Consider the following 26,578-nt stretch of genomic DNA (forward strand, 5'->3'; position numbering starts at 1 on the left):
AGGAAGACAGTTAACTCTATCCCAGCTGAAACCAGGACAAAGATTCAACAGGCCTTCTACGGTATGGCTCCTATTGACTGTCAACATGGAGACCAGCTATGTACTTCCACTTCACTGTTAAATACATTTTTTCCTTTCCATTTTAAGTGGACTTAAAGCACAGGCAGATAGCTATTTGATGTATTGTCAGTAAATTATTTCAAATGGTGACCTTTCTGGCATTCACCAAACTGGAATGATATAATCACCCTAGACTGCACTGCAAAACTTCTTGTAAGATACGAGTTCATGTTTCACAAGCATGTGGAACATGAACACTGATCCTCCAGTCCCATTTTACCTGTTCTGCACCATGCTCATTGCCATCCAGTCTGAAGGGTAAACATTCTTTCCAATGAGGTCTTTGAACATTATGAATGTTTCCATCAAGAAGTCCTAGAACAACAAAATACAGTAAGTCTGTGACTACATAACAAAAAGTTAAAGTGTTCCTGCTGTAATTAAAGAACTAAGATAGAGGGCTCCACTTTGCCCCCTTGCAGTCAATGGAAAAATTCCTGGTGATATTGGTAAGCCCAAGATTGGAACTGAAGTCCTCTAAAACAGCAGTCTCAGATTCCAAATGAAAGCTAAAAGTCATTACATTAAGCTCTTAAGGAAAAACAAGCCATAAATGAATGGAAAGAAAAAGTTGCAGTACTTTGGAGTAAAGCTGTTGAATTTTTTATTAATTAGCAAACCAGTCTCACTATGCATAAAGAATTAATAGATTTGAAAAATATAGGATTTTTTTATTTAGTCCATTTAGCCCAAATTTAGTTATCTAAATTAAAAACTGAAGGCACTGACAGGAAGTTTTCAAACAAAACTACTTCTTTTCCTAGAAGTATTTAGAGATCACTATATAACTAACTTAAATAAAATGAACATAATAATTTCAGGTCTGTTTCATGTATAGCACATATACGCTGTTTTACTCTTGAACTGCTGAGCAAGTCACCTAGAAGTCTGTAAGACTAGCAAGTTGTCGCTATTTATTACCAAACCCTCACAAGCACTCTGCAAAGTTTGTACTCTTTCTTATCATACTACTTACAGAGAACCAAGTGAACAATAGCTCTCAACAGCATGTGGAAATGGATCACCACGTGCCAAGTGGGGGGGGAGGGTTCAATTAGTTGAGGGTTGGTTTTGTTGTTGTTTTGTTGTAGAGGGTTTTTTTTCTCCTCAGAACAGTATAACACAAAGATCCCAGTACATATTCTTGATTATTATATTACCACCTCTGTGCTAGGGTCAACAACAGTGACATTTATGTCTTCCCAAATTTCTGATTACAGTATTGTCCAAGATCACCATTAGAAGAGGGAGGCAACACAATGACATAAAGGCAGAAAATGTACAGAAACAGACCATTCTAGGAAGAATCAGACAAGATACTTCAAAACAATACTACTGATTTTTCACAGGAAATAAAATACTTAGAATGATTTATCACCTCCATGACTATTTTGTACTTACCACTAGTTCTGAACTTGTCTGAAAAGTTTCAATGTAAACTGAGTAATGCTGGTTGTTCATCTGGTTTAAGATTGCTGTCATGCATGCCACAAAATGACTCTGAAAGAAAACCAGGCAGAAATCAACACATGGAGATTATTTAAGATACTAGATTGTATTCTTTCTAAAGGTGAACTACTCTAAATGCCTGACAAATCCTTTTATGTATGTAAAAATAAAATAATATTCAAGCTCTTGCAAGCCCAGATGAGACAAACATACTAAGAACTTGAAAGAGATAATTCAAAAGCTACCCTGGCAAGGGGTAGGCTCTGATGACAAAGTTGCATCATTTATGAAACACTGCATGGAAACACACGTTGTGACAAGAAAACTTTATATATAAAGTACAACTCACTATTGCCTTAAGATGCCTAAGAGGCATGTGATGTTGCCTAAGATTATTCCATTAGGAATTCATAGGAAGTAAATGTATTAGCATCAAAATTTTCTAATAATTCTAGAAACAGAGGCTGTTCACAGGAAAAAACATTACAAGAAAGGATATTTTTTACATTTTTACATTCTGCAGGTGTTTAAGTAGCTATTACAGAACTCTGTAAAATTTCTATAGAATACTATTACTTACATCTCTCAAAACTTTTCAAACTTCCTCAAAAAAAAAAATTATTTTTCTCAATTCCTAAAGTAGAAATGCTGAAAGGCATAAAATTATTTATAATCCTGTTTTCACCATAATTTACTGTAAGTCACAAAGACCTTTATCTCTGAAGCAGTAACAGTGAGCTTAATGATTTGCAGTTTTCCTTCAAGACAGTGAAGAATCCTCCTTATTGATGCCTTTTAATTTGCTGAAGTTTTAATTATTGTTTTAAAAGTGAAGCTGCTTTAAATGCTTTGCTTTTATTAAAATAAGAGACTATGAAGTAAATGAGCGTGCAAAATAATTTTCTAGATTTACTTGGATCTTTTCATCATACTGGTTTAGAATTGATACAAGGGACTCACCAGCCTCTCTGACCGGAATTTAATTTCCACCTGGTACTGATCAGATTCTCTGTTAAACTCTGATTCACTTTACACTTCTGTTACATCAGAAAGGCAACAAAGGCACATATTACCAAATTATCAGCTGCAGTTTGTCGTACCCAACCATTTTGTCTACCACTTAGAGAAGGGAAGCCTTCTAACTTCAGGTTATGGCCACTAGAGGTCTTTTACTTTCATATGTTAGCTGCTGTTCAGTTTGTACTGCCTTTTTTTTTTAATTATTTATTTATTCCTACGTGAGCAGACCCAGCAGACTTCTTGCATATAAACAGTGAAAATTACAATATAAAGGACCTATTATACCTTCTTTTGGAGTAACATTAGTGCTAGTGAGAGGCTTGCCTACTTTTTAAGGCTAAGAAGACACATTTTCTGCAGGTAAACCAAAAGCTTTCAGGTAAGGAATCGTGTGTTCTCGGGTACTGATGCTCTTCTAAAAAGAAATGCTGGTTTTCCTGCTGTAGTAGTTCACGTCTACAGTTATGGATCAAACAAATCTTTTCTGTGATGTTAAATGTATAGCTGAAAGTAATAATGAATTGCAAAGGATTCAGTAATGAAACTGTGTGGGGTTTTTCTTCTAATGTCTTGGTTTTGAAAAAAGATTACTGACAGAAGTTAGAGAATTGTACATGAAAAACAGCTGGTGTTTTTAGTAGTTAAGCATTCACCACAGAATGCCTTTCTGTACTTGTGTTAAATATTCACTTCTTGAAATAAGCAGCATTTCTTCACAAGCATTGAATAGATGTATTATGTGCTTAAAGGCATAAAGACTTCAAGAAGGTTATTTCTTTTGTTGAAACCAACTTCTAAAAACGTGTCTAGCTATATCTGTGATTATGGTACAGCATGAATGCCTCTTCTTAGTAACTGTGTATGGCGATTTTAAAATTAACAGATGATATGCCTTGATTACTGAAAAGAGCCATAAGCAAAAGTCACATATTGCTGGCCAGTACCTCGCACCAAACCTGTCAAATTCACATCAGTGGGACTGAATGATACATACTAAGGAAGCTGATAGTAAAGCTGGTTTGCTACAAAAACTTCCTCCATCATTTCCGTGTAACTGTAAAGCAGGAAAATACATGAATACTGTTTGATCTTTAATAATTTTCTTGCCAGCAATCTCAACTACTAGAAATTAACTAGCTAGCTTCTTCATAGGTTAAAAGCTTGCCCCTCCCTCCTAATCCCCAAACGCCAGCAATAAAGATTGGCTTCTCAGATGCAGCCTCAGATCTTTGAAGTACTCATGCACTCTCAGCATTACCATTCTCACTGGTAGAACTTAAGTGTAATATAGGACCGTAAAGACCTGCGACCAAATCTGCAAATACCTCTGTGTATTCACTTAAATCCTCCTATACTGTTTAAGTACCTCTTAGCAGAATGTGTAAAGAGCATGAACTGCTTGAAAACACAGTAAGTTCTGCACAAGAACAATCTATTACACTTTGAATGCAGACTGCATGCTCACTAGATGGACAGAAGAAAGTCAGAATCAAGCACTGCCTACAAACACAATAGTCTAATGCTTATTATTAAAAAATTTATTTCATTAAGTCAAGCATTGTACGTAGAGATTGAATAGTATAAAAAAGGTTGTGGCAGAGAAGGCAAAGTTCTTCAGACAGAATCCTAACAAGTCATTTCAGCTGTGCTTAGGCTTGTTAGGATTTATCCTGTGAATTACAGCAGAAAAGGTTGATTAGAACTAGGTCAAATGTATAAAAAAATAAATGTATCAAAGTAAACACTTGACTGATGAGACAATACTAACAGAGAAATTAACAGAAAAAAGCCTGAATACACTGCATTACTATGAAGAGATAAATAAAATATCTGTTTTCCAACTTAAAAACATTCATTTCCATTTAAATGTAAAAGAACCTGGAACAGAAACAGCACTGAATTCTATTTTTTTAATTAACAAGTGGCTGACAGCCTTTCAAAAAATGTGTAAAAAAATAAGGAAATTGATAGTATGAACACTGCACTTCTATCGGGAGCAGGAACACAAGTAAATAGGTAGTCAAATGAAAATGAGAGAGAGGAAAAAACATCTCAGGAAACATTTAAACTCCCTGTCCACTTAAAAAAAGCATAATATCAAATTTAGAAGAACTACAATGCTGGCTGGCTTTAGTATAAACACTGCAAAATAGTGGCTAAGGTAAAAGAAATGCTGTTTTGGTTAATATATACAAAGTACATCAAAAGGGATCATAGATGTATTCAGTAAAGAAATAGGGCTTTCTAAGGTCAAGCAGAAAGAATGCGGAATCTTTTCCACTGCTGTTAAAGTGCATATTGGATATGGATGCAACATGTACAGGAAAATAAACACCTGAAAAACATTAGGGTCATGTAAGTAACATGACAAACTTCAACACCTAGCAACTAAATCCCAGCATACTTCATAATTGCAGATGGTGACAGGTTGCCGTAGAAACTTCAAATAATACTAGCACCACAAGAACAAATAACGCAAATGCACTGGAAAAACAAATAGCAACAGAAATAATGTAGAATGAAGCTACACTTTAATCCTAATCTAGTAGAAGTATTTCAGTGGCCGTAGGGTGGGTAATCTTCATGCAGGTGTACTTCTGGAAGGACTAAGGAGAATATTTATTTCACGTGGGCACTTAAGTAACATTTATCCTCACTAATAGAACACTTTACCAGCATAGAGCCCGAGTGTAAATATATAACTACAGGTGCATCGTTAAAAAGAAGACAAAATAGAAACATTAATAATTCCTAATAATTCAAAGACTTGAATTCAAAGAAGGCCAAAGATGATGTAGTTATTTTTATATCCCCTTTTTAGCAGAATACTGGATGTTTTAAATGCTCATTTCACTTACCCTCACAATTAATGTAAGGTAAGAGGACTCCTTTACATACCACCATCATCACAATCTGTAACCCTATATTCACTAATGATGGCTTACATTTGATGAATGCACAGTTTTCTGTATTAGGCAAAGAATCTTATCCTGAAGATCAAACATTTTTGTGGTGTATGAAGCGATCATACTACATAGATTAGATTTAATTCTGAACTCCCTTTTAGGTTAAGCCAGAAGTTTCAAAACTCATTGTATGTTAGTGACAGTAATTGTAAAAACGGTGCACATAAAAAGGGTGACCAAGAATTTCTACAGGCCAAACAGTTCTCTCTCTCTCTTTTTTTTTTTTTCCAAAAACAGAAGTGCAAAAATCTTTCTGGAGGAAAAGTGATAAATATATTATCTTTAATGTAATTAAAGAAAAGCTAACCAATCAACTGTTTCAATCTAATGTTAAATTCATCAATATTTATGTTGTAGCACAAGGACATAATTGAGAAGGGCTCCCAAAATACTGTCTTCACAGAATTATTGAGTCATCGCACCTGTTTAGTGCCATGAGCTAAAGAGCAACATAATCACCAGAAAAAAAAAGTATGGAACATGCTCAGTGATACCATGAAGAACCACAGTGGTTTGAAGTCACAATTCCTCAGGAAACCACATTAAACCTTGAGAACCGTGGCATATGTAGAGGTTAGCAAAAACATCTTTACTATATTATGCAAACACTAAACAATAGCACTCTGAAATGAAAAAAACAACCAGAACTGGAAGTGAACTGCTAATGTAGTAGTTCTGTTTCTTCTCCAGAAATACGTCACTGCCAATGCATGTGCTATCCTAAAATGTACTGTTTCTAGCTGTAAAAGCACAAAATTGTAAATATTAGAATAAGCTGCTGCACAACAACCTAGAGTGTTCGTCAGATGCACAGAGTACATCTGAAATGGGAAATAGCTCCTAATCCACACCAACTTGTTTGTAGATTGCCAATCAGCACACTTCACTAATAATTAATTTACAATAGCAGATTCATCTACTCTTAGTAGGTCCAAGTTTTTTATTTTCCATACACACATTCATATAGTTCATTGGTTCTGTCTTCTTGTCTTTTATAGCTCACTGAACAGAAGCTTAGGCATCCTGTTTCTACATCTTACTGACAGCTTTTGATATCTGACTGAAAACATGCTGGGCTGTTTTAGCTTGTTATACTGTTTTTCTTACATTCGTATGATTTACCCAAAAGGATATACAACTATAAAAAGAGCAAACTACCAGATGGAAAAATATAGGACAATTTTATAACATAATGAAATAGTAATAGCAGCTGCTGTGTAAGATTTAAAGATATGTTACAAGTTAGAGAATCAAGGCAATTTCAAAATTATTTCATTTAAGACTTTTTCAGACATAGATAAAAGCAGTAAGCCAATGGTTTATGGTATGACAGAAATAGCATGATTTCTTCAGAATATATCCTTTGGCACCTATTCTTATTTATTTATTCTTAACTTTGTGTTGATTTCCCAACAATATTCTAAAAAGAAGATTTTTCATTCTGTGCAACGTTTTTGCTGCTGCTGGGTTTTGTTGTTTGGTTGTTTTTGTGCCATAAATCCACTCCAGAACTTCTACTACAGTACACTGTAATTGATTTAACTTGTGCCTAAATCTGTGCTAAAACACAGTTGTGTAATTTACTATTTTTCCCAGAATATTAACATTGTGTTCATCTTCAAGGTGTACATACAAATAAATTATGATAACATTATTTAGTATGAAGTGAGAAGGCAATCATTTGGAATGAGCTTGAAAACTGAACTAGCTTGTCCAGAGCACAGTTACCAAAAAAAGAAATCAGCTGTTTCACCTCCTCACTTAATCACTGCTGTTCACACTCCCAGTCTCAGCTCTGCTGTATCAGATGAAATCTTCCATCCTTGCCTTCAGGGATCTATGCACCTTCATGCTGCACCTCTTCCCTCCTCCTCTGCAATCCACTAATTGCTTCACCACAATTACTTTAGCTAGTTTCCAGACTGGTGTCACAGGCCAGAAGAAACTTCCTGCCCTGGTATGTAAGACAATCCCAAGTATCCCAGGGCTGTCAGGCTGCTTATTTCACTAATTTCTTATTCAAAGTGCTATTGTATCTCCCTGTTGCCACTAAACCAGATGGTCAGTCAAGTTGGCAAAGCATGGCTTGTCCTGCCAAGTGTCCCAATGCACTCATTCCCATGTTAAAGATGATGCAGTCAGTATTCCATAGAAACAAGGAAAGCACACACACAAAATACAAGCAAAGAGTAAGATTAAAAAATATTATCCCCCATTTATTTACTGTAGTAAAGCTTGGCCAGTTTCTTGCATTTAAAAAGACTGGAAACGAAACTGGGAACTTGAAGGAAGTGATACAATGGCTGGGATGAGCTGGAGCTATCCTCCTGCCCAGAGGTGTAATACTTAACAGCAGAAAAAAAAGACCCAGATGGAATTGTCAACTATATAGGACTACAAAGAAAACACACTAGCTGCAACGAAGATCAACAACAGGGTCAAAGAGAAAACAGTAGAACTGAGCAATTTAAGTTCATTAAAGTGCAGAAACATCTTTTATTTCTAAACCATATATTTTAAATTTACACATATTGTGAAGATGAATGTCTTAGATGCTGATTCACTTCCTTAAAACTAAACAGAACCACCTCCTGTAGTCCCAGAACTAAGCTACTCTTTATTTGATTTGGTTCTTTTTCAGCTGCACTCACTGAAGACAGAAAAAGTAAACTTCAACTACCTGATCAGAGATAAGACTAATAAAATACACTTGTGAATGGTTAAACCAAAGCTTTATCATAATAGTTCTGCTTAAAACTGCTGAAAGTCATACTGCTCCAGAAACTCTCCTCTTGCTTTTAAATTGATCTTACAAAGAAAGTAAGGCCCAATAAAAACAATTTTCCAACAATTTGCATCTATTACACTAACAAATCTACCAACTGTGTATGTTTAGGATTAATTAATAGCAATCTCTAAGGAATCCACCAATACATTTTATTGTAAATTATGTAAGATTTTATTTTATTATTTCTTTTTGAGCAATAGCACAGCTGCACTTGACCTTCTAAAAACACAATGTTTTTTGTCACCAGGCAATCAAAATCTCACCAAATCCTGAAGATATTAATGGAAAAACTAACTTTGTTTAGTACCAGACATTGTTGTTGAAAAATAAATACTAGTATTGTCAAAGTACGTGCAATCCAGTATTGAAACATTTCCAAATGCCAATATGCAGCCATCTCTTAGGCTGAGATTAAAATCAGCAAGGCCCTACCTGGTTGACAATCTCTCTGCTAGGTCAGAGTGTGCCCTTTTACTTAGGCATAGCTAAATAAGCCATAAGATAAAAGTTGTCAAGAAATTAAAATTAAATTTATTTAAAATCACTATTCCTTTTTTAGCAGCTGTAACAACCAGATAAACTTTTACATGAGGAGCCTGATACTTCTCCTGTATTTTAAATATACACTAATGCCAAAGTGCTTTTAATTTGACAGTTCCAATTGTCATCTGTCCCCTTCCACATTAAGAACATTGTATTGGTAGTCTGGTAATTTGTTTAATTTTCTAAAAAAATCCAAACAGTAAAACCAGGCTGGAAATGATAAGAGTTAATAAGCTACCATTGTATTTATAGCTTCTTTTAAAGAACAGTAATTTCTCTTTACCTCCATATTTTACAATTTTTTTACTACCGTTCTTGTGTGTTGAAAGCTGTCTAACTATGGTCCATTCTGGTCTGTGGAGGTGGTGAAGGGTAACTAAAAGACAAACTCAGCATACCCTGCAAATACACATTGACTAAACCCAGGAGAACTTTTAATGCTTTCCTTTAAAGCAATCTTTCACACTTAGCCTGCCTCAAAAAAAAAAAAAAAAAAAAAAAAGTAGTTCACTTGTCACTTGGTTCATCAGGAAATTAACCAAATGTTTATAAAGAGGTTTGTCCAGGACCTAGAAGATGAATATAAGGAGGGGCACCAAAAAAATCCCAAAACATCCTGAGCCTTTCACAAAGATCCTCAAGATTCTGGTAACAAAACAGCTGAAATAAATGGAGATGCAGAGGTAATTGCCCTGAAGCTGCCCTGTTACCAACACGACCCTGGTTAAAGGGACTCTCACTAGAATAAAGTTGTGCTCTGCTTTTTCACAGCTACAGTAAGGAAAAACAGAAGAATTGATATAGATTCAGGCATGTGTATACATAGAAGCTCCAATATATATATAAATTTACTCACAGAGTTTAAAAAGAATTCATACTAAATCAACAGATAACGATGTAAAATGCATCCAGTCCACATAAACAGGGACTTCTCTACCAAGGAAGGAAGATGTACTGACATGAATCTTGGTTAGTGTAACACAGCATGTATACAAACATTTCATATAATTTTCAACCTATATTACTCTTACAAAGGATAAAACACTATATACCTTTTAAAGCCAGCTAGGCTGTGCAAAAGTGTTATATGAACTTCTTCATTTTGTTCTGTCAAGTTGCTACTCTCTGCCACAGATGAAAGCAGGGACAAAGTGCACAGAAAACATATTTTCTTTTTAAAGTAAAACCAAAGGAGTAACTAGTAACTGTTGGAACAGTTTTATTTTGCATCTTAAATATGAAAAAATATTTAAATTATATGCAATAGCAGTTTATATTAGGTTTTTAATTTTATGTAATAGTGGGCTCCACTTTTAAACATGAAAAAAAAAATCTTGGAGTGTGGTTAGCAGAGTAACTGGCTAAAAAAGAAAGTTCATAGCAAAAAAAAAAGACAGAGAGCTTTTCATACTGAATTGTGGGTAAATTGGTTAATAGAAAGCATAGGGAATACTCAGTGAAAGCAGAAAACCCCATGGGAACACATGTATAAACATGGAAGGATAAAACTTCAAAAATTACAGAATTACCTGCTACTGGGTATTCCACAAACTACTGCCAAATAAGCATCCTTCTTAGGTGTGGCTCTTTTTAAGAAGTGCCACTTTTAAGATGTCCCAGTTGATTTAGTTTCAGTTATAATTCACAGAAACAAAGAATCCTGAAACTGTGATAATATAGAGAGAAATTTACCAAAATAGCATTGTCTGCACCAGTAACTTGCGCACATAGTAATCTCCTTTGTGGAGATTGTGTCATACTAACATATTACACCTGGGCTCTGGCAGAATAAGGAACACTCCTTTAATAACTCTGCATCAGCCCAATGAGAGCTGAATTTATTATGTACTTAGTAGATAACTAGGATGAAAATGGGAGTAGAAATTTCTTTGAATAACTAAATCAGGGAATATTTTAGCTCTTGGTTTTTCTTCCGTTTTTTAAATGATGAAAAGGGAAACCAGTCACAAGCCTATAAAAGGTAATGTCATTAGTACAGGACATGAACAATCACATAATTATACAGTTAAGTGTAAACACGTAACCATGCGTATATACAAAACACTCTTGTAGAAACACAGGAGAGAAAATATGTAACATGCACTGTGTTTCACAGCTATAGGTTAATAAAGAAAACTGCTGAGAATTTGAACAGGACATCATTTTTCTTAATACAAATGCTCCATTTAACAAATGGTTGGCATTTATTTTTAAGTAAATTACTTGTTTTGACTGCAGTGTTTAGGGAACTAGCTTAGTTCATATGTGCTCTGAACTGTTCTAAAACTGCATCTACTTGGGAAGCTTCTAAATTTGACTGCTAAAGCTGCTCTCTGAAGCTGGGACGGCAATTTTGCCAATGAAAAGAAGAGCACATGGAATTCCAGAAAGCCCTGGCTTATGCTCCATCAGTAGTGTGACTGTCTCTTAGCTGCTCAATGACTGCAGTCTAGGAGCCTCCGAGTCCTAAAACTGCAATAGGACAAGACTGAACTCCTGTTTCTGGTTTATTTGGTTTTTTGTTTTTTTTTTTTTCCTAACACACATAAGCATGCTTAAAGGCAACACCTCTGCTACCTTGGCATTAAATCCTTCTGACAACAAATACCCTCATTTTTAAATTCATCTCGCACAAAAGACCAACCCCAAACATAAATCCTCCTCAGAGTAAATGGTGAGTATAGATATAACAACACTGTGTTACAACAGGTCTTCCCAAACACAAACTGATTTTCAAGCTTTTTCCAGCATTTTAGCAAACACGAATATCAAAATATTTTGTGGTGCCATGTCACCCGACCATACGAACTCCTTCAGAGAATGACAACTATACGCCAAAAAGACACTGCTTTTTTTTCTGTTGCTTTACTGCCAAAATATTCAGGGCTATTTGCAGCATTTTATTTTTCCTAATCACTAAACTACAATTTCATCTAAATAAATTATCTTACTAACAAACCAGGGTGCTAACACCTTCTCCTGAACCTAGCAAACAGATAAATGATGAGTGTAGATTCATGTAAGGGAACTGCATTCCCAGCAAAAACCAAACAAAATCAGAATCACTCAAATAGAAGCAGACTTGATCAATGAGTCAGAGTGCCAGAGAAATGGCATAAACAAAAAAATATACTTTGTTATGCCTCTGACATTTAGTATATGTATCTCCTAAACAGTCTTATAAGTCTCTTATTTTTTTGATTAGTTGCTGCAATACAGAATGTGTGGGAGCATCAGTATAAATCTAATGACACATAAAGAAAAAAAGATTATGATTAGAACTATTGCAGCCTACACCTCCGCTAATTACATTTCTATATTAATGCTTTTAGATTTAATAGCAGTTTCAGAACTATACTACTGAAACTGTTCATAAAAGCTTATTAGGTCATGATATGTAGAATCACCCTTATTATACGGCTCCATTGAAATTATATAAAAGGACCTGTTTATGAAGCAAGTAATTTTTTGTCATTTTAATTTAGTAATGAATATACATATATATACACAATCACCTCTATAAAACTGAAGGACAGAAAAAGCATTTGGTAGATACTATATAGTCACATATTCAAAAGAATTTTCAAGATATTTTAAGAGGAATAACCTCTTGACAACATCATTATGGTAAGTTTATAAAGAAATCTTTTCTCATATAAGTTAGCATAAACCCATTGAGCTGAATGTTACATTACAGCTTCCTAAACCTGTATCTTGTGATCTATTGTGCAGCTTGTATTCAACCAAAGTTCTCTCAGAATTATGGTTGCAACCTTACAAAGACTAAGAAAAGAGTTTGGAAAGATAAGGGCAATTCTCATGCTCTTATTTAACTTCAAAGGGGACCGGAATAAAATTTCCCATTTGGATCATTATCAGTTTTCAAGATATGTTTTACTAAGAAGTAAAAAGTAACTTGTTCTGCTCAGTTTTTACTTTAAGGGATACTGCTAATATTTTATAGCTTAAACCAGAACTTACTAGACTGCAGAGCTTAGTGCCAGGAATTCAGTAATGTAGAGTATTTTTTCTTAAACAAAAAAAAAAAAAAAAAAAAGGACGAGAGCACAAGATGCTATACAGTCTTTCCCACAGAATTTCTTATATTTAAAAAACATCTTGCAAAAAAAGCACTTACTACTATACTAAGGCCATTTATATTTTTTTAATGGTACTGTAGTCACATAAGATAAAAGTGACTTTTATTTAATCTCTCCTTGGTACAACATCCCGACCTCTGAGATTGCTAAATATCACAGACATTTAAATATTGAAGTAATTTTAGCAACTAATTTGTAAAAGATGCAAGACAAAAAGGAGTTCATAACCAAACAAGAGGAGAAAGAATATCGTATATATGTTGATGCCAAATGAATAAGGCAATAGAGAAGGAGCAAATTTGAAATACAGGAACAGTAGTGGAGCTCCCTTATCCCTTCCAGATTATCAAAAAAATTCTAAATGACAGTGCTGCAGTTAGAGAGTTCCAGGACATTAGGCTGGACTTAGCAGGTTGTACAGCTCAAGTCACAGATGTTCTGAAAGAACAGATTAATCAAGCATGAAAACAGGAAACCAATAATACAGTCACCAGGAGTTTGGTGGATAGATAAAAAGAACTTGCATTCCATTGAATTCAAGAACATATTATTCAGGATTTCACAGCACTGTGTAGGGAAGAGGTTCTCTGCAAAGAAACTGAAGAAAATAAATGTGTAGGATATGGACAGTGGGCTGGCAGAGTAGCTTAGACTGCCCACTGTTGGCAGCTGAAAAAAAACCCCACACCTAGCCCTTCTTCAAAGGGCAGCATTTCTCTGTTGCTGGCTCTTCCTCCTTTATCACTGGTGCTCCCCCACAGGTTTGGGGCACATCAGCATTTCAAGACAAGCTAAAGGAGGGAACAAGCTAGTGTACAAGCCTATGTAGTATCATGGGGACAATGCAAAGTATATGAAAATAAGCCTTCACAGTCTGCTAACAAATCTTAACTATTGCACCAGACATAACTATGTGAATCCGACGGTTTTCTGGAAGCTATTAATGAAACAAGTAATACTAGAGACACAAACATATAAAATGTAAACAAAACAAAAAAAAAACCAAAAAAACCCCAGGATATTCCCACCGAACTAGGTCATTCCCGTTATACAAGGATATACATGCCTTCAGGCTGCCAGTTAGACAGCCTTACATTCCTGCCTTATAAGGCTTTTCCTGGGCTTATATTTAGGAGAATAACATAGCAATACAGAGAATAACATAGCAATATTGACAGATTACACATAGCAACATTTTTGTGGGTTCTACCAAATTTTTTAAAGTGTTGTGATTGGTTGTTTTTTTAATTTTACAAGACAAAAAACAAACAAAAGAAAGTGAAATTGATACCTAATTATTTTTGCTAATACAATGTAAGATAACCCGAGCTGCTCTAACAGATTCTAGGTTGCTTGCCTTGCCCAAATTTGTGGCAAGGTAGTCATTTGGTTTCTTCTTCAACTTTACCTGGAAAATATTGGAAAAACTACATGCCCAGTCAGGTCTGAAATGAGACAAAGAAACCATACCTACATGCTTTATGTTTTATCTGTCTTGTTGATAATGCAGGAATACATTTCAAAATTTTCATTGAATCAGACTGCTACTCACCCAAGTTAAACCTGAAGGTATTCCCCATGAGACCTTTCACAATGAAATTATTGTTTAAAATAAAAAACAGTACAATTTTGTGACAATAACCTCAATGAAGAGCCACTAAGGCAACACACTGCTTGTACAGCATAATGAAGAAAGGAACTAACTTCTATAAAAATCACTGACATCACAATAACAGGCCCCAGGAGAACATCCCAGGGGCACAAAAAACAAGAAAACTGTTCTTTACTCCAGAGACACTGAAGCAGGGCAGGCCATATCACTTATTATGTAGCCACTTAAGAGCAGAGATCACTGTCTTCTTCTCAAACTCACTAGAGATGCTACAATCATGTAAAATAATTACATGGGCCATTCTGCATTTTTATGCTTAAAAGAGCACCAGAAAGCACAGGAAAAAGTAATTTTATGGCAATATGCATTTACTTACATGATTAACTTACATATTAATTTTTAAGGATTACACATATTTCACAACATATGAGGAACAGGATTTTCTATTAATTGTAGAGCCTACTACATGTATTCTGTCTTCCTGTCTCCTTTGAAGTTTACCACCTTCACTTGCAGAAAACTAATTTCAAAATACAAGACTTTTTTGAGGATACTTATTTCCATGCAGTTTTTGAATTACACTTATTTCAATTCCCACATATAACTTCTAGACTTCTTCAAAATGCTAGCTTGAGTAAAGACTGAATAATAAAAAAACCCCCCAACATTGAATGACAAGCAAGTGCCACACAGCTCAGGACAGTGCAGATTTATTAGAGATGTCTATCAATGATTAACTTCTCTGACTATCTAATAACAACTTTGCTAGCTAAAAATAAAATTTAAATTTATAAGTTACAAAATCAGTTACAAGATACTGATATTAAGAAATATCTGACATGACAAAAGGCAAAGAAACAGGCTTTTGTTTTGCCCTTGACATCACTGGGACATTTGCTTATGTTGCCTGGAGAATTGACATACTGTTAATTTCTTCAGCAAGGTTCAGAGCCTTTGGTGTGTTCATAGATCTTCATCTTTCCTTTAGTGACCACATCAGTAGATCATTAAGAGATGACCTACTTTCCTTTGTGTTCTGTCATCTTAGAAACTCAAAAAGGTTAAGCATTGCCTTTCCCAAGGGAATAGTGAAATGCTTTTCTACACTTCTGTGATTATTTTTTTTTTTATGAGATTATTGCAGCAGCTCTGCTTTTTGGAGGCATTCCAGGACAGACTAGGCACAAGATCCAGTTGATTCTAAGTGCCTCCAGCAGAAGATATATATACATGATACTTTAGTATGTTTTGAGATCTCCCTCCCCACCCACCCCCATCTCAACACATACTAAAGTATCACCTCACTTTTTTCTGCCATTGTACTGGCTTCCTTTTAAATATCATATTGATTTTATTATCTCACTACATGCACTAAAGCCACTTCATCATCTTACTGTATTTTATCCTCCAAGATCATGCAGTTGCACAGAATTTGCTTCATCCTTTGTTTCTATATACACAGTTATGCAGTGCACCAAAAGACCCACAGCTGCTGAATCTCAGCCCTTAACTTTAGAACATTGTGACATCTCGATAATAACATCTAACTGCAGTGTCTCATCTTTATGTAGGTGTTTTAAAACTAATATTAAGAGATAGCAAATATTATCAAGATTATGAGCTGAATATACCAAAGCAATTAGTTCACAGAGGTGCAAAGTTGATAGAAAAACTGTAAATTAATCCTCCTAGTTTTTGTTCATTTTTAACGTCACCCTCAGCACTTCAGTCATCAAAGGCATTTGGGTTCCAGATAAGTGTCTAGACCCTGTGTAACTCAGACCTTTTCCAGCTTACTGCATTGACAAATAAACAAGCTTTGGATAAAGAAGATAAGCACACTTGTTTTCTAAATACCAAGGAACAAAGTTGTTTGGTTGTTTTTTTTTTTTCTTTTTGAACACTCCATATTCCTACATTCCTCAGTACCTGTTAGTATTGAGACAATTTTAAACTCTCATAACCTGTCCTAAGCCAACAATAATAATTAAAAAAAGGATAAAAGAATAGTATTTGAATACAGTGTGAAGAACAGATCATCCAGTTGTTTGTCTTACCCCAGTGGGACCAGATTTGACTGATATTTCATTCTATTGCTTTGAAGACTGAACAATATTTAGCCATAAATATATAAAACAATGCTACACATGGCAATAATGCTGTAACTTAGAATTGGTATCTCTGTCAAAGAATGAGCTGCAGAGAAGCATACATTCAATGCCTGGGGCTTTTAACACTGGGAGTAGTGCAAAGCTTAGAGAGCAACTGTAAGGTTACATTTTTTTCAGGCTGCAAGTAATTAAGTGAAGTAGGCTTTTTTCAAATCCTCTCCTCACAAACAGCAAGGCTTTTGAAAGCAACTGCTCTCTACCTTTAGAAAAGGTAGTCAGGCAATAACGATGCTACAATTCAATTTTAAAGGCACCTGCCCTGCATAATAACCTGTGCACCTCACAAGCAACACTGAACCGCAAAGCATTCAAATATACAGGATGGAAGTGGTCTATAAAATGACAGAATGAAGTCACAGAGATATATAGATAAGTTGGTGTACCAGACTGAACACATGACTGAAAAAAGTTGCCTTCAGAATACTCACGAAAGAAACTAAACCTGCAGCCTTTCTCATGGACTGAAAGAGAAGTATTGCACAACAGATCAGATGCAAGCAAAGCAAAATATACCAGTGTTGTCACTTCCCATTACTTATTAGCAACACCAAGCTGTTGGGTTGTTAAACAGCCAGTCAGGATACTAAGTATTGTGCTTTTTAACAAATTCTTGTAAGTCTTATAAATCTGAACTTTGAGTTTCCCTAATACCTACACTACGGGCAATATGAAATAGACCTAAAATTTGTAAACGCAAAGCCAAATGAAGAGAACAAGCATGCCCAAGGGCTTTTCTGTCCCCAAAATACATGTCGCTGAACTCTCCAACATCATCAGGTTGGTGTATTTTGAAGTAAAATTACTTATAGCAAGAACTCATAATAGAGGTTTCTCTCGTGCTCTACTCTTCCCACCAGTCCCCCTTAAGAATGGATAATTCTGGCTCATGGCAGGTTGATAACAGAATGAAACAGAATTTATACAAGAACCCAAACTACCAACCTTATTGACAATTATATCACTGGTTCATTTTGCAAACATTCAAAGAAGAGACATGCCAATACATTAGACTGCCTTAGCAGACTACACTGCAGAATGATAAAACCTAAAAAAAGATTCCTCTGATATTGAAAAGTAGGCATGATCACAATTGATACCAGATTTTCTCAGAGGAGTCTCCAGCTCATTATATCTCAACCTACATTCTTTCTCCACCTGCAGCTTTTCGCACCAGAAGAAGGGAGCTTATGGGAAATGTCATTCTCTGCATATATCCTGCCAAAGCCAATAAGCGTAATTTCAGTCTCTCCAGCGATTACTGTCAGCCAATTTCTTGTAACCCAGTCTCTAAACTGCCATAATTCAATTCCCTCACACTGAAAACGCTTTTCAAAACCAGCAGCTGGAAAGAGATACAGCAAGGTATATTCAGCTAAGTACACAAAATACATCTCATGAGGACGAAATATACTGCCAGTTGCATTTCTGATGTCATTCACTGCCCTGAAGGAATACATGTAAAAAGGCCTCAAGATGCAGATTTTAAATGCCAGCCCTGTTACCATGATGATATCTGGCACAATCTTTCCACACAGGTTTCAATATTTCCATAAGAAACCTAGAAGCCATGGGAGAAAGTATTTCAGCAAGAACCTGGCATGGTTTCTTCTCTCCCTGTCTCCCAACATATCCAGAAGTTTTTTGATATAAATGAGTGTAACAGAAGACTCCTTACGTTACTGAATACTCCCACACACTGAAGTGGCAAAAAAATAAGTAAATATTAAGTTATGGAGATCATGAAGAATCACAACTGAAAACATGATGCTTACAAGGCATTACATACAGCTGAAGCATAGCAGACTGCTAAATATTTTCAGACTCAGCTATGCCATATCATTCTTCTTGCTCTGAAGTAATAAATTCATTGAAAAAACAGAACACAGAAACCAACTGAAAGGGGCTGCAGCAAGTACACTCAAAAGTTGTTTTCTAAAAGTAAATAAATACTGTAATGATGACAACAACTCAAGTCAGCAAGTGCTTTATTCTGTTTTTAAATGGTTTAGGATAGACATAGTCTTTTCCTGGAATTTGAATCTCTTAGATACATCCCGCATTCTGTTGTGCAAAAGGGAAACGGCTCTTAATGTACAAAAGCAGTATTACTCCCATGGTCTTCCTCTCATATTCACCCAACAACTCTAATATGAAGAATGTATCATGCACTCTCCAAGTGGACAGGAATGGAAGAAATACTTGATCAAATACTAAAACATGCATGGATACAAGTAAATATAGCTATACTTTTAAAAACACCTAATACAGTAACTTCTTACTTGAGGAATTCAGAACAAATCTGCCTAGAAAATTAAAGTATATAAGCCTATACACAAGATATAATACTCTTTTTTGAATAACAATGTTCACTCTAGCTACATTTTGCACATCCATTTTAACAAGGAAGACTAATAGCAGAGTCATGGAACAAAGACAACATTTATTTTCCCCCAGTTGTCCATAAAGGTCTAATGCTGGACTCCTCTCTTTGCTGCTAGCATCCCCTGGGCCTTCACACTGGACATGAGAAGACAAATCACAATTGTTCTAGTCACATTCTCAACAGGTTCATTGAGAGGCAATTCTGACCTATAAATCATACTTTCAGGTCAGCTGGGAGCTCTGCAGGAAGAAATAACACTCTACCTCTCAGCCATGCTTAAAATGCACTGTTAATGCAGTGGCCCACATACTTGAAATGGAATCACAGTGTCCAGTATTAGGTCTTTATCCAAGATTCCTATATTCCCACCTAGAGTGCACTGCTGTACTAAACAGCCTATTTAGAAAAAGCAAAATTGTCTCCAATAATCAAGCGATATGTTGTGTTGACCAACAATTATTCATAAATACACACAATGAAAAATTCCACAACTTAGGGCAGATGGTATCATGTTACTAGGCATTCCCAATATATATAGTTACTGCAGGAAAAGATATTAATTTTATTATGATGTTTTCAAAATCCAGAAGCACAGCAATGAAAACAGTAGCATTTTGTAAAACTTGAGAACACTGTTAGAGAAGATGGCAAAATTTTTCGTGTTACATACTTAAATTCTTCCTGTACGCTGCATGGATATCTTTCTCAAGGGCACACAACCATCCTCATAACCCTTCATTAATGACTGAACTTCAACAAAGCATGCAACATCATTTTGCTAGTGTTTGAATTTCAGTTTGAGAGTAGCATATACAGTCAAATCAAACAGTTCTGCAGCTCACAAATGAAGACAGAAGAATCACGTTCAGTGTGTGAAAGTCTAGGCAGAGATTATGTTTCTTTTTCCTAAAAAGAGCTTTACTTAGAGGAAGATAAAATAATTCCAGTAAGGAAATAAATGGTTATTTGTCCAAATCAGTATGATTGAAAAGAAAGATACCTTTTTTCTGCATGCAATGGAATGGAATTCAAATTTGAATAATACATTGCAAAAGTTAAAACAAATGGAAATATTTCACAACCACAGTCTGGGCCCTTATTATCCCTCTCTATGCAGGTGGTGGCTTCACCTGGATACTTACTTAACTACACTGTGATGCATTTTAAAAGGTGAAAGTTATCACTGCATGTTACAGCCAACATATGAATGTAAAGAATACTACAGATCTGTGCATAACACATGACGCCCATATTGAAAGAATCCCTAAAAACAGTGTGAGCCAAGCACTGAAAAGTGAATTCTGTAATGAAATTACTTCTGTGCCATAACAAAAAAGTCCATTAATTTTTGTTGTTCTGAGGATAACAAGCAAGATCCTGTGGGATGATGGGAAGGGATTATGTTGCAGAATCACCATGAGACACTTCAGATAGTTTTGGCCTCTTCATCTTCTGTCTAGAAAAGATGCAGACTGCCTATGTTCAGAAATAATATGAGTGGTAAACACTGTAAAGGAAGAAGAAATTCAGCATATATATTATGAAGGAAGGTTAACTTTATGTAAGTTCAAAGGAGTAAAAACACACTTTTGGTGGTTTTCCTCACGTGCACTAAGGTTTGGGGTAAACAAGCCCCAAAATTCAAACAATAAACACATGAGATGACCAGATGTTGCTACTTTTAGTTATTGTTGATACTCTACTGGAAAAAACAACATACACTATGAAATAGGACTGAAATAACAAAGAGGATAAGGGACTGGCAGGATATAAAAAAGCAACTCTCCCTCCCCCCAATAGATGGAGAAGAATCTTTTGTTAATATATAAGCAGCTGACATTAGAAGAATAGCCAGAGCTCAAAAGTGTCAAGGTAAGGTAGAGGATAACAGAACAAAGGTGCCAAAACCCATATATGAAATACGTGGCATACATTTCCTGTAGCAGTCTTCTCAATGAAGACACACAAAAGAAAGGTGGTGGGGAGTGGCAAACTGTCACTATAGCAACAATGTAAATGTAGCTTTTAAGTTTGTTACTCAGGAAAAATATTAAGTTTGGTTGTTATGACAGGCATGGTTGTTATTATTAGACAACCAAAGAGAAAGTTCAAAAGGTAAGTTTCATGAACTGATACATCTGTAATCAAACTGCTACGGCCTGCAAAGCAGCATGCTCTCTCTCATAGACACACAGATGTTCATATCTGCCTATGCACAGGTTATCTATATAACTATATCTACATTTAGATATAGATATGTTAACATTTTATAAAGCCTGGATATAAATTTACAGTAATCTAAGGTATCATACATATGCATACTTTTACACAAACATCAGTTCCCAGTATTTTTTCCACCTACCAAGAAAATAGTAGCATATCAGATTTATACAAGAAAGACTACTGAAATTTTACGTTATGAACTATTTGGACACTTTGCAGCTCACCAACCTGTCACATTGCATAGCTTCCATCTCCCTGTAGGCATTCAAGCATTTCTTCAAGAGAAATTTCTCAGTTTTAAGCACACTTGTCTTTGCAAACTAACACTGAAATAAAAAAAACCCAACTTGTGTACTATATATAATGTGAGTTTATTCACTTAAAATTATCTGTTGTATCTTATCTCTTAACACTAAACCTTACATTAACAATTTCCAATATATGCTCCAAAAGAAATACTGAGATAGAAACGTTTTCTAACCCATGAAGCCTTTTGTTCTGAAACAGTCAATGGAATGTATCATCTCTTCGAAGATGATGCCTGAACTTTTATTTTTATTAGAGTAGAATAAAGGAAGTCCAAATACCATACCATAGTTCTGAAAACTATATTCAGAAATAAGATAATAATGATTTTATCCTTCAGTGCATCTTCAGCACTTCATGTGGAATGGCACTGCATCATCTCAAAGTATAGCCAAACCACACTCAATTTTCATTCCTAAAATTTGCTTAGCTAACTCCACTTTTCTGCTGCACTAAATATTGCAGCATCTTCTCTACCCAGTCTCACCAACCTGAAGTAATTTTCAAATCTTGCTGTAATACCACTCAGACATAAACTCTTATAATCTATTCCAGCATTGAAATGTTCCCTTTCTGAAGTCAGAAGCTTACATCCTACCCTGTATTACTTATCTGTGTTAGCCCCTTCTCTCCATCCACCTTGATCCCACCTCGAGGTGGTTCACAAAACCTGCTAGCAGGATTTGTAAAAAGTTCAGGCCTTCTTCTTAGGTCCTCATTTCGTAGGTGCTCAAGCAAGGTTCATTCAGCATTACCAAAACCACTGCAGCAGGGAACATTTGACCATGTACAGGAACATACACAGAACTCTTCCATGGCAGTGCACACAATCAGAACAGGATATTCTGTGTACTGGCCAATGAGAGTAAGTAACAGAAGAATACTACACAAGACAGCCTATGCACTGGAGAAAACTCAAGATACCAAACTACGCTACCAAATTATTCCGTCTCTTATAATAAACACATTCACCTTCATAAATAGCTTTTTGCTTTATTCTGTGGGACCCAAAGCAGTAAGACTCCTTGTTGTCATCAACGATTGGCCCCTGTACACGGAGACCATTTAAAAAGCTCTCTCAGCAGCTTCATCTTCTCTGGCAGTTTCTTCCTGTGTATCACAGTAAGCTGCAAATTTGTACTTTTGGGGGATTGTTTTTACTTTACAGGCTCTGCTTCTTACATCCACTTTCATCTGAAAATATTCCCTTCAGAAGCCTCCTTGCAATTCATCTGTAACTTTCAGTACATTTCCATCCACTTTCTTCTGCAAGAAACACTATCTAAAATCTGTTTGCTAAAACTTCTTCCTTCTAGTCTTAAAAGTTTTTTTCAAAAGAAAAAACCTTTTTGTTTCAGTGCCAGTAAGGTTCTGGAAGAAAATCTTGTGAAATCATCCAGATTTGCATACTAAGCCACTCACTGCATGACAGAATGCCCTTGCTGTGTTTTTTGCTAGCAACAAATACCTGTGATGGCCATGTGCTGCCTCTGAATGTTAGATTCATAAAAGGAAGAACTTGAGCTTCATTTGAGTCTGACATCCTCAACAAGTTTTGGACATTTGCAGGTTGAAGAATAGTTGTGAATGGAAAATAATTAGACTGCGGTGTTTCATGTTAACATTAGCACAGAAAGCTAGTGACTGTTCAGTAGATACTGCTTATATTGTATGTTCAAAAGCCACGGAAAAAGCGATATAGTTTAGAGTGTCTAAGTTGTCAGAAAGATACTATGTAAGTCTTCTGAACATTAAAACCTTGCCATTTCAGAATTTTGCCATTTTGAAATTAAGCCTGAAACTCTAACTGAACAAATACACCCACCTTTTTAAATTAGCTGAGGTATTGTGAATAAAATCACCACAGAAACATAAAACTTCACGCTATATTTAAAGAGGCCACACCAAGGAAAATAAAGCTGTACTTAGCTGGATTTTGCAAGGTTTGGGAACGTGCACTATTTTTCCTGTACAGGCAGATGTACTGGCTTTTTATGCAAGATTTTTAAAAAGTGAAGCTTTCATGTAGAGCAATACAAAAGGAAGCCAAAAAAGTTCTCTCTGACTTTGCCTTTTATTTCTCTTCACACTTCCTTTATGTTTTTTAAAAGTTCCAAGAAACTCATCCAGTTTCTACTCATGTTAGAAAGACACCTCCTGAAAACAGGTTTTTTTAACCAGTCCATCTGTCCTGACTGGGGAGAAATAAATTTGCATCAGCAGAAATCTTTTGGTGCATCTGTAGTGCTTGACTGGACCCTCAATGATCCAGTGGGAGCTCACCACAGATACCTGTTTGCCCAGGTGCTAAGCATAAAACCAGGGTACGCAGATGGAAACAGAGGACTAAGATTGTGCCAAATGTGGGCCAGTAACATAGAGGATATTTGGCAGCACAGATGTGAATAGTGAAACAAAACAAACTAAAAGAATTAGTTTGAGGACTCTCACAATCTGTTCTTACAGCAACATTATTAGTGGGGCAAGCATTACACAAATCAATTGTAAGAGTTAAATCCAAGAAACAAACCAAAGCATATCATAGAAACAGCCGTACTTCAGTAATATCATAATGAATAAAATCAGAAAGGAAATCTTGAATGAGAAAAGAAATGAAACATCTATGGAATTTTTGAGACAGTCCTTTGCAGACCCTAATAAAAATTTCGGGGCCAAAGTTCAGTTTGTTAGTATTAACGACTTTAAAATAATTCAACTGCTAATTATGTATGTGTCCTAGAGAATATAACTGGTACATCAGGTAACTGCAAAGTGGGATTTGTTTTTGTCATAGTTCCCAACTTCATTTCTCATGTGTGGTTCAGCACTTCATGGGGGTACTTTTAAGACTGACTTGGACTCTTAAAGGACTGCCACAAAATTAATCATTTTGGTTACCTCCAGTCTGGAGACTGTAATCCTGTGAAACTAATTGGTGAAAGCGCCAGATGAAAGATAGCACCTAATTGCAGTGTCCATATTACAGCTACAGCTGTTGATTGAACATTAGAATTAAATACTACCTTTTTCAAACGCAGACATGGCACCAACTCCAGACCTATAAATCTGTGGTGAAACCAACAGCAGCAATTCACAGACTCCATAGTACGGAAATGTTCCATCACTAGTTCATACTGGGGAAGCCTAGGGAACTGTCAGGACACTCATGAAATGAGTGGAGCAGAACCATGCCACAGATGCTATAAAAACATGTAACTGGATGTGGTATGGTTCAGATAGCAAGAATAGCTGAGATGTTATTCTAACTTAACCTGACAAATATCCAAATCCAGCTCCAACCCAAAATAAGTCTATGATAACATTAGAAAACACCTTGCAAACTGACACAGTGCAGGAAAATATGCAGAGGAAAAACCTATTCAGAAGCAATGTGATCTTTTTTTTCCTCATAAGATGAAAACTTCAATTAGAACTTTTATTTTTCCCCAAAACATTAACCTAGCAGTATGTACTGATAAGGTTACAAACTGCATTTAAAAAAATCTATCACTGATTAATTCAATAGTGAAAATGAATAATGTTTCAAAAATACTCAATAGACATTTTCGGATGAGAAGAACATCGGAATGCTTTTATGATGCAAAAGGGTAGGAACTTTTCAATGAAGTACGAGCCTTATTTACTCTATCTTTAAAGTTGCTTACATCACAAGAATGCTACAAGTTGCTTATACAATGGTATTCCATCATTCTATTATCATCATACTCCAGACTCTCAAAATCCCCCAACAACCTGATGCTACTATACAAAAGCCTGCTATAAACATGAAGATTACCTTAAATTAAAGGTGAAACTATTAAAAACCATTCTGCAGTCCACCAGACCGTGATGAACTCCTTTCTGGCCTTACAGAACTTAGAGGTTTGCAGAAAATAGGACTGTAAACTCCACTGACATTTCTTAGGTTATAAAGATTAAGATGTTCATGATAATCCATCCTAGAACAACTTACTGTGATTACTGCCTTAGAGGTTACCTTTGAGAGAATACTGAACAAAGGAAATTTTGGATAATAGCATTAAGAATTTTGACAGTTACAGAACCACTAATTTATTAAATTGCTTTATAGTTTTAAAGATTGCTTCCACACTAGATAGAGTATTTTTTGTCCCAGCTGCAAGTTTTACATCTCAAAAGAAAAATATGTAGCAATCTGTCTCATCATATTTTTTGCCAACATGCATGTTTTAAAACTCATGCTGCACTGAAAAGAAGAAAGAAGGCAAAGCATCTAAGCTTGACTCAGGTCTGCAGACAGAGGGAAAACAAAGACGGTCAACCTCAAGCTATTGTTTACATTTAGGCTTGGGGACAAGGAGAACCCAATGCCGTTCACCTAAGGTTATATTATTGCAACAAAAGGGCAGGAAAAGGGGAAAGGAGAGAATTTTTAGCATCATCCAATTCTAACAGTTTTAAAGCCATCTCTAGCTCTTCATGCTATCTGGTGGTGTTTCACTTAAGTCTGCAGCGATTTCAGAAGCATATCAAAACTTATCCTCAACATCTCTCATTATTTTGGGGAAAAAAGGCAACGCAAGCTTTGTAAAGTAGACACGTGGCTAAATTAAACAGCTTGGCCAACTTCTATTGTTGAAGTTCCTGACAGAGAAAGAAAACGAACACGAAGACAGCTGACACACAAACCAGTGCACTTAAAGCATGAATTCATACTTTTTAAACAAGAAAGTTTCATTTCAGACACTGATGAAAGGCAGGGGCGAACCTGGATATAGAATGAGTCCTGTGCAGTGTTTAGTCCGTCACCCAGCCATTAAGAAGCACGCAGTTCATAACGGCCACAACACATGCAGCCTCTTGTCCTGCCAATAGTTTAGGAATATCAGAGAGATTTGCAACATAAAGGGAAAGTGAC

At 35.7% G+C, this 26,578-nt stretch overlaps 2 protein-coding genes across 2 annotated transcripts in view; one reads left to right on the forward strand and one right to left on the reverse strand.

The window, feature by feature from the left end:
- Positions 1-26,578, reverse strand: part of DOCK2 (dedicator of cytokinesis 2) — a 213,235-nt gene that overhangs the window by 82,178 nt on the left and 104,479 nt on the right. The window contains exons 28-29 of the mRNA XM_069772259.1: positions 1,522-1,620; positions 341-435 (exon numbers count right to left, since the gene is read on the reverse strand). Of these exons, the coding sequence (XP_069628360.1) occupies positions 341-435; positions 1,522-1,620 (194 nt within the window). The remainder of the gene's footprint in view (positions 1-340; positions 436-1,521; positions 1,621-26,578) is intronic.
- INSYN2B (inhibitory synaptic factor family member 2B) overlaps positions 2,692-26,578 on the forward strand; it is a 41,247-nt gene continuing 17,360 nt past the window's right edge. Inside the window, exon 1 of the mRNA XM_069772346.1 lies at positions 2,692-2,968. The gene's annotated coding sequence lies outside the window, so the exon portion shown is untranslated. The remainder of the gene's footprint in view (positions 2,969-26,578) is intronic.

The sequence above is a fragment of the Haliaeetus albicilla genome, chromosome 27 (genome assembly GCF_947461875.1).
Source record: "Haliaeetus albicilla chromosome 27, bHalAlb1.1, whole genome shotgun sequence".
Taxonomy (NCBI): domain Eukaryota; kingdom Metazoa; phylum Chordata; class Aves; order Accipitriformes; family Accipitridae; genus Haliaeetus; species Haliaeetus albicilla.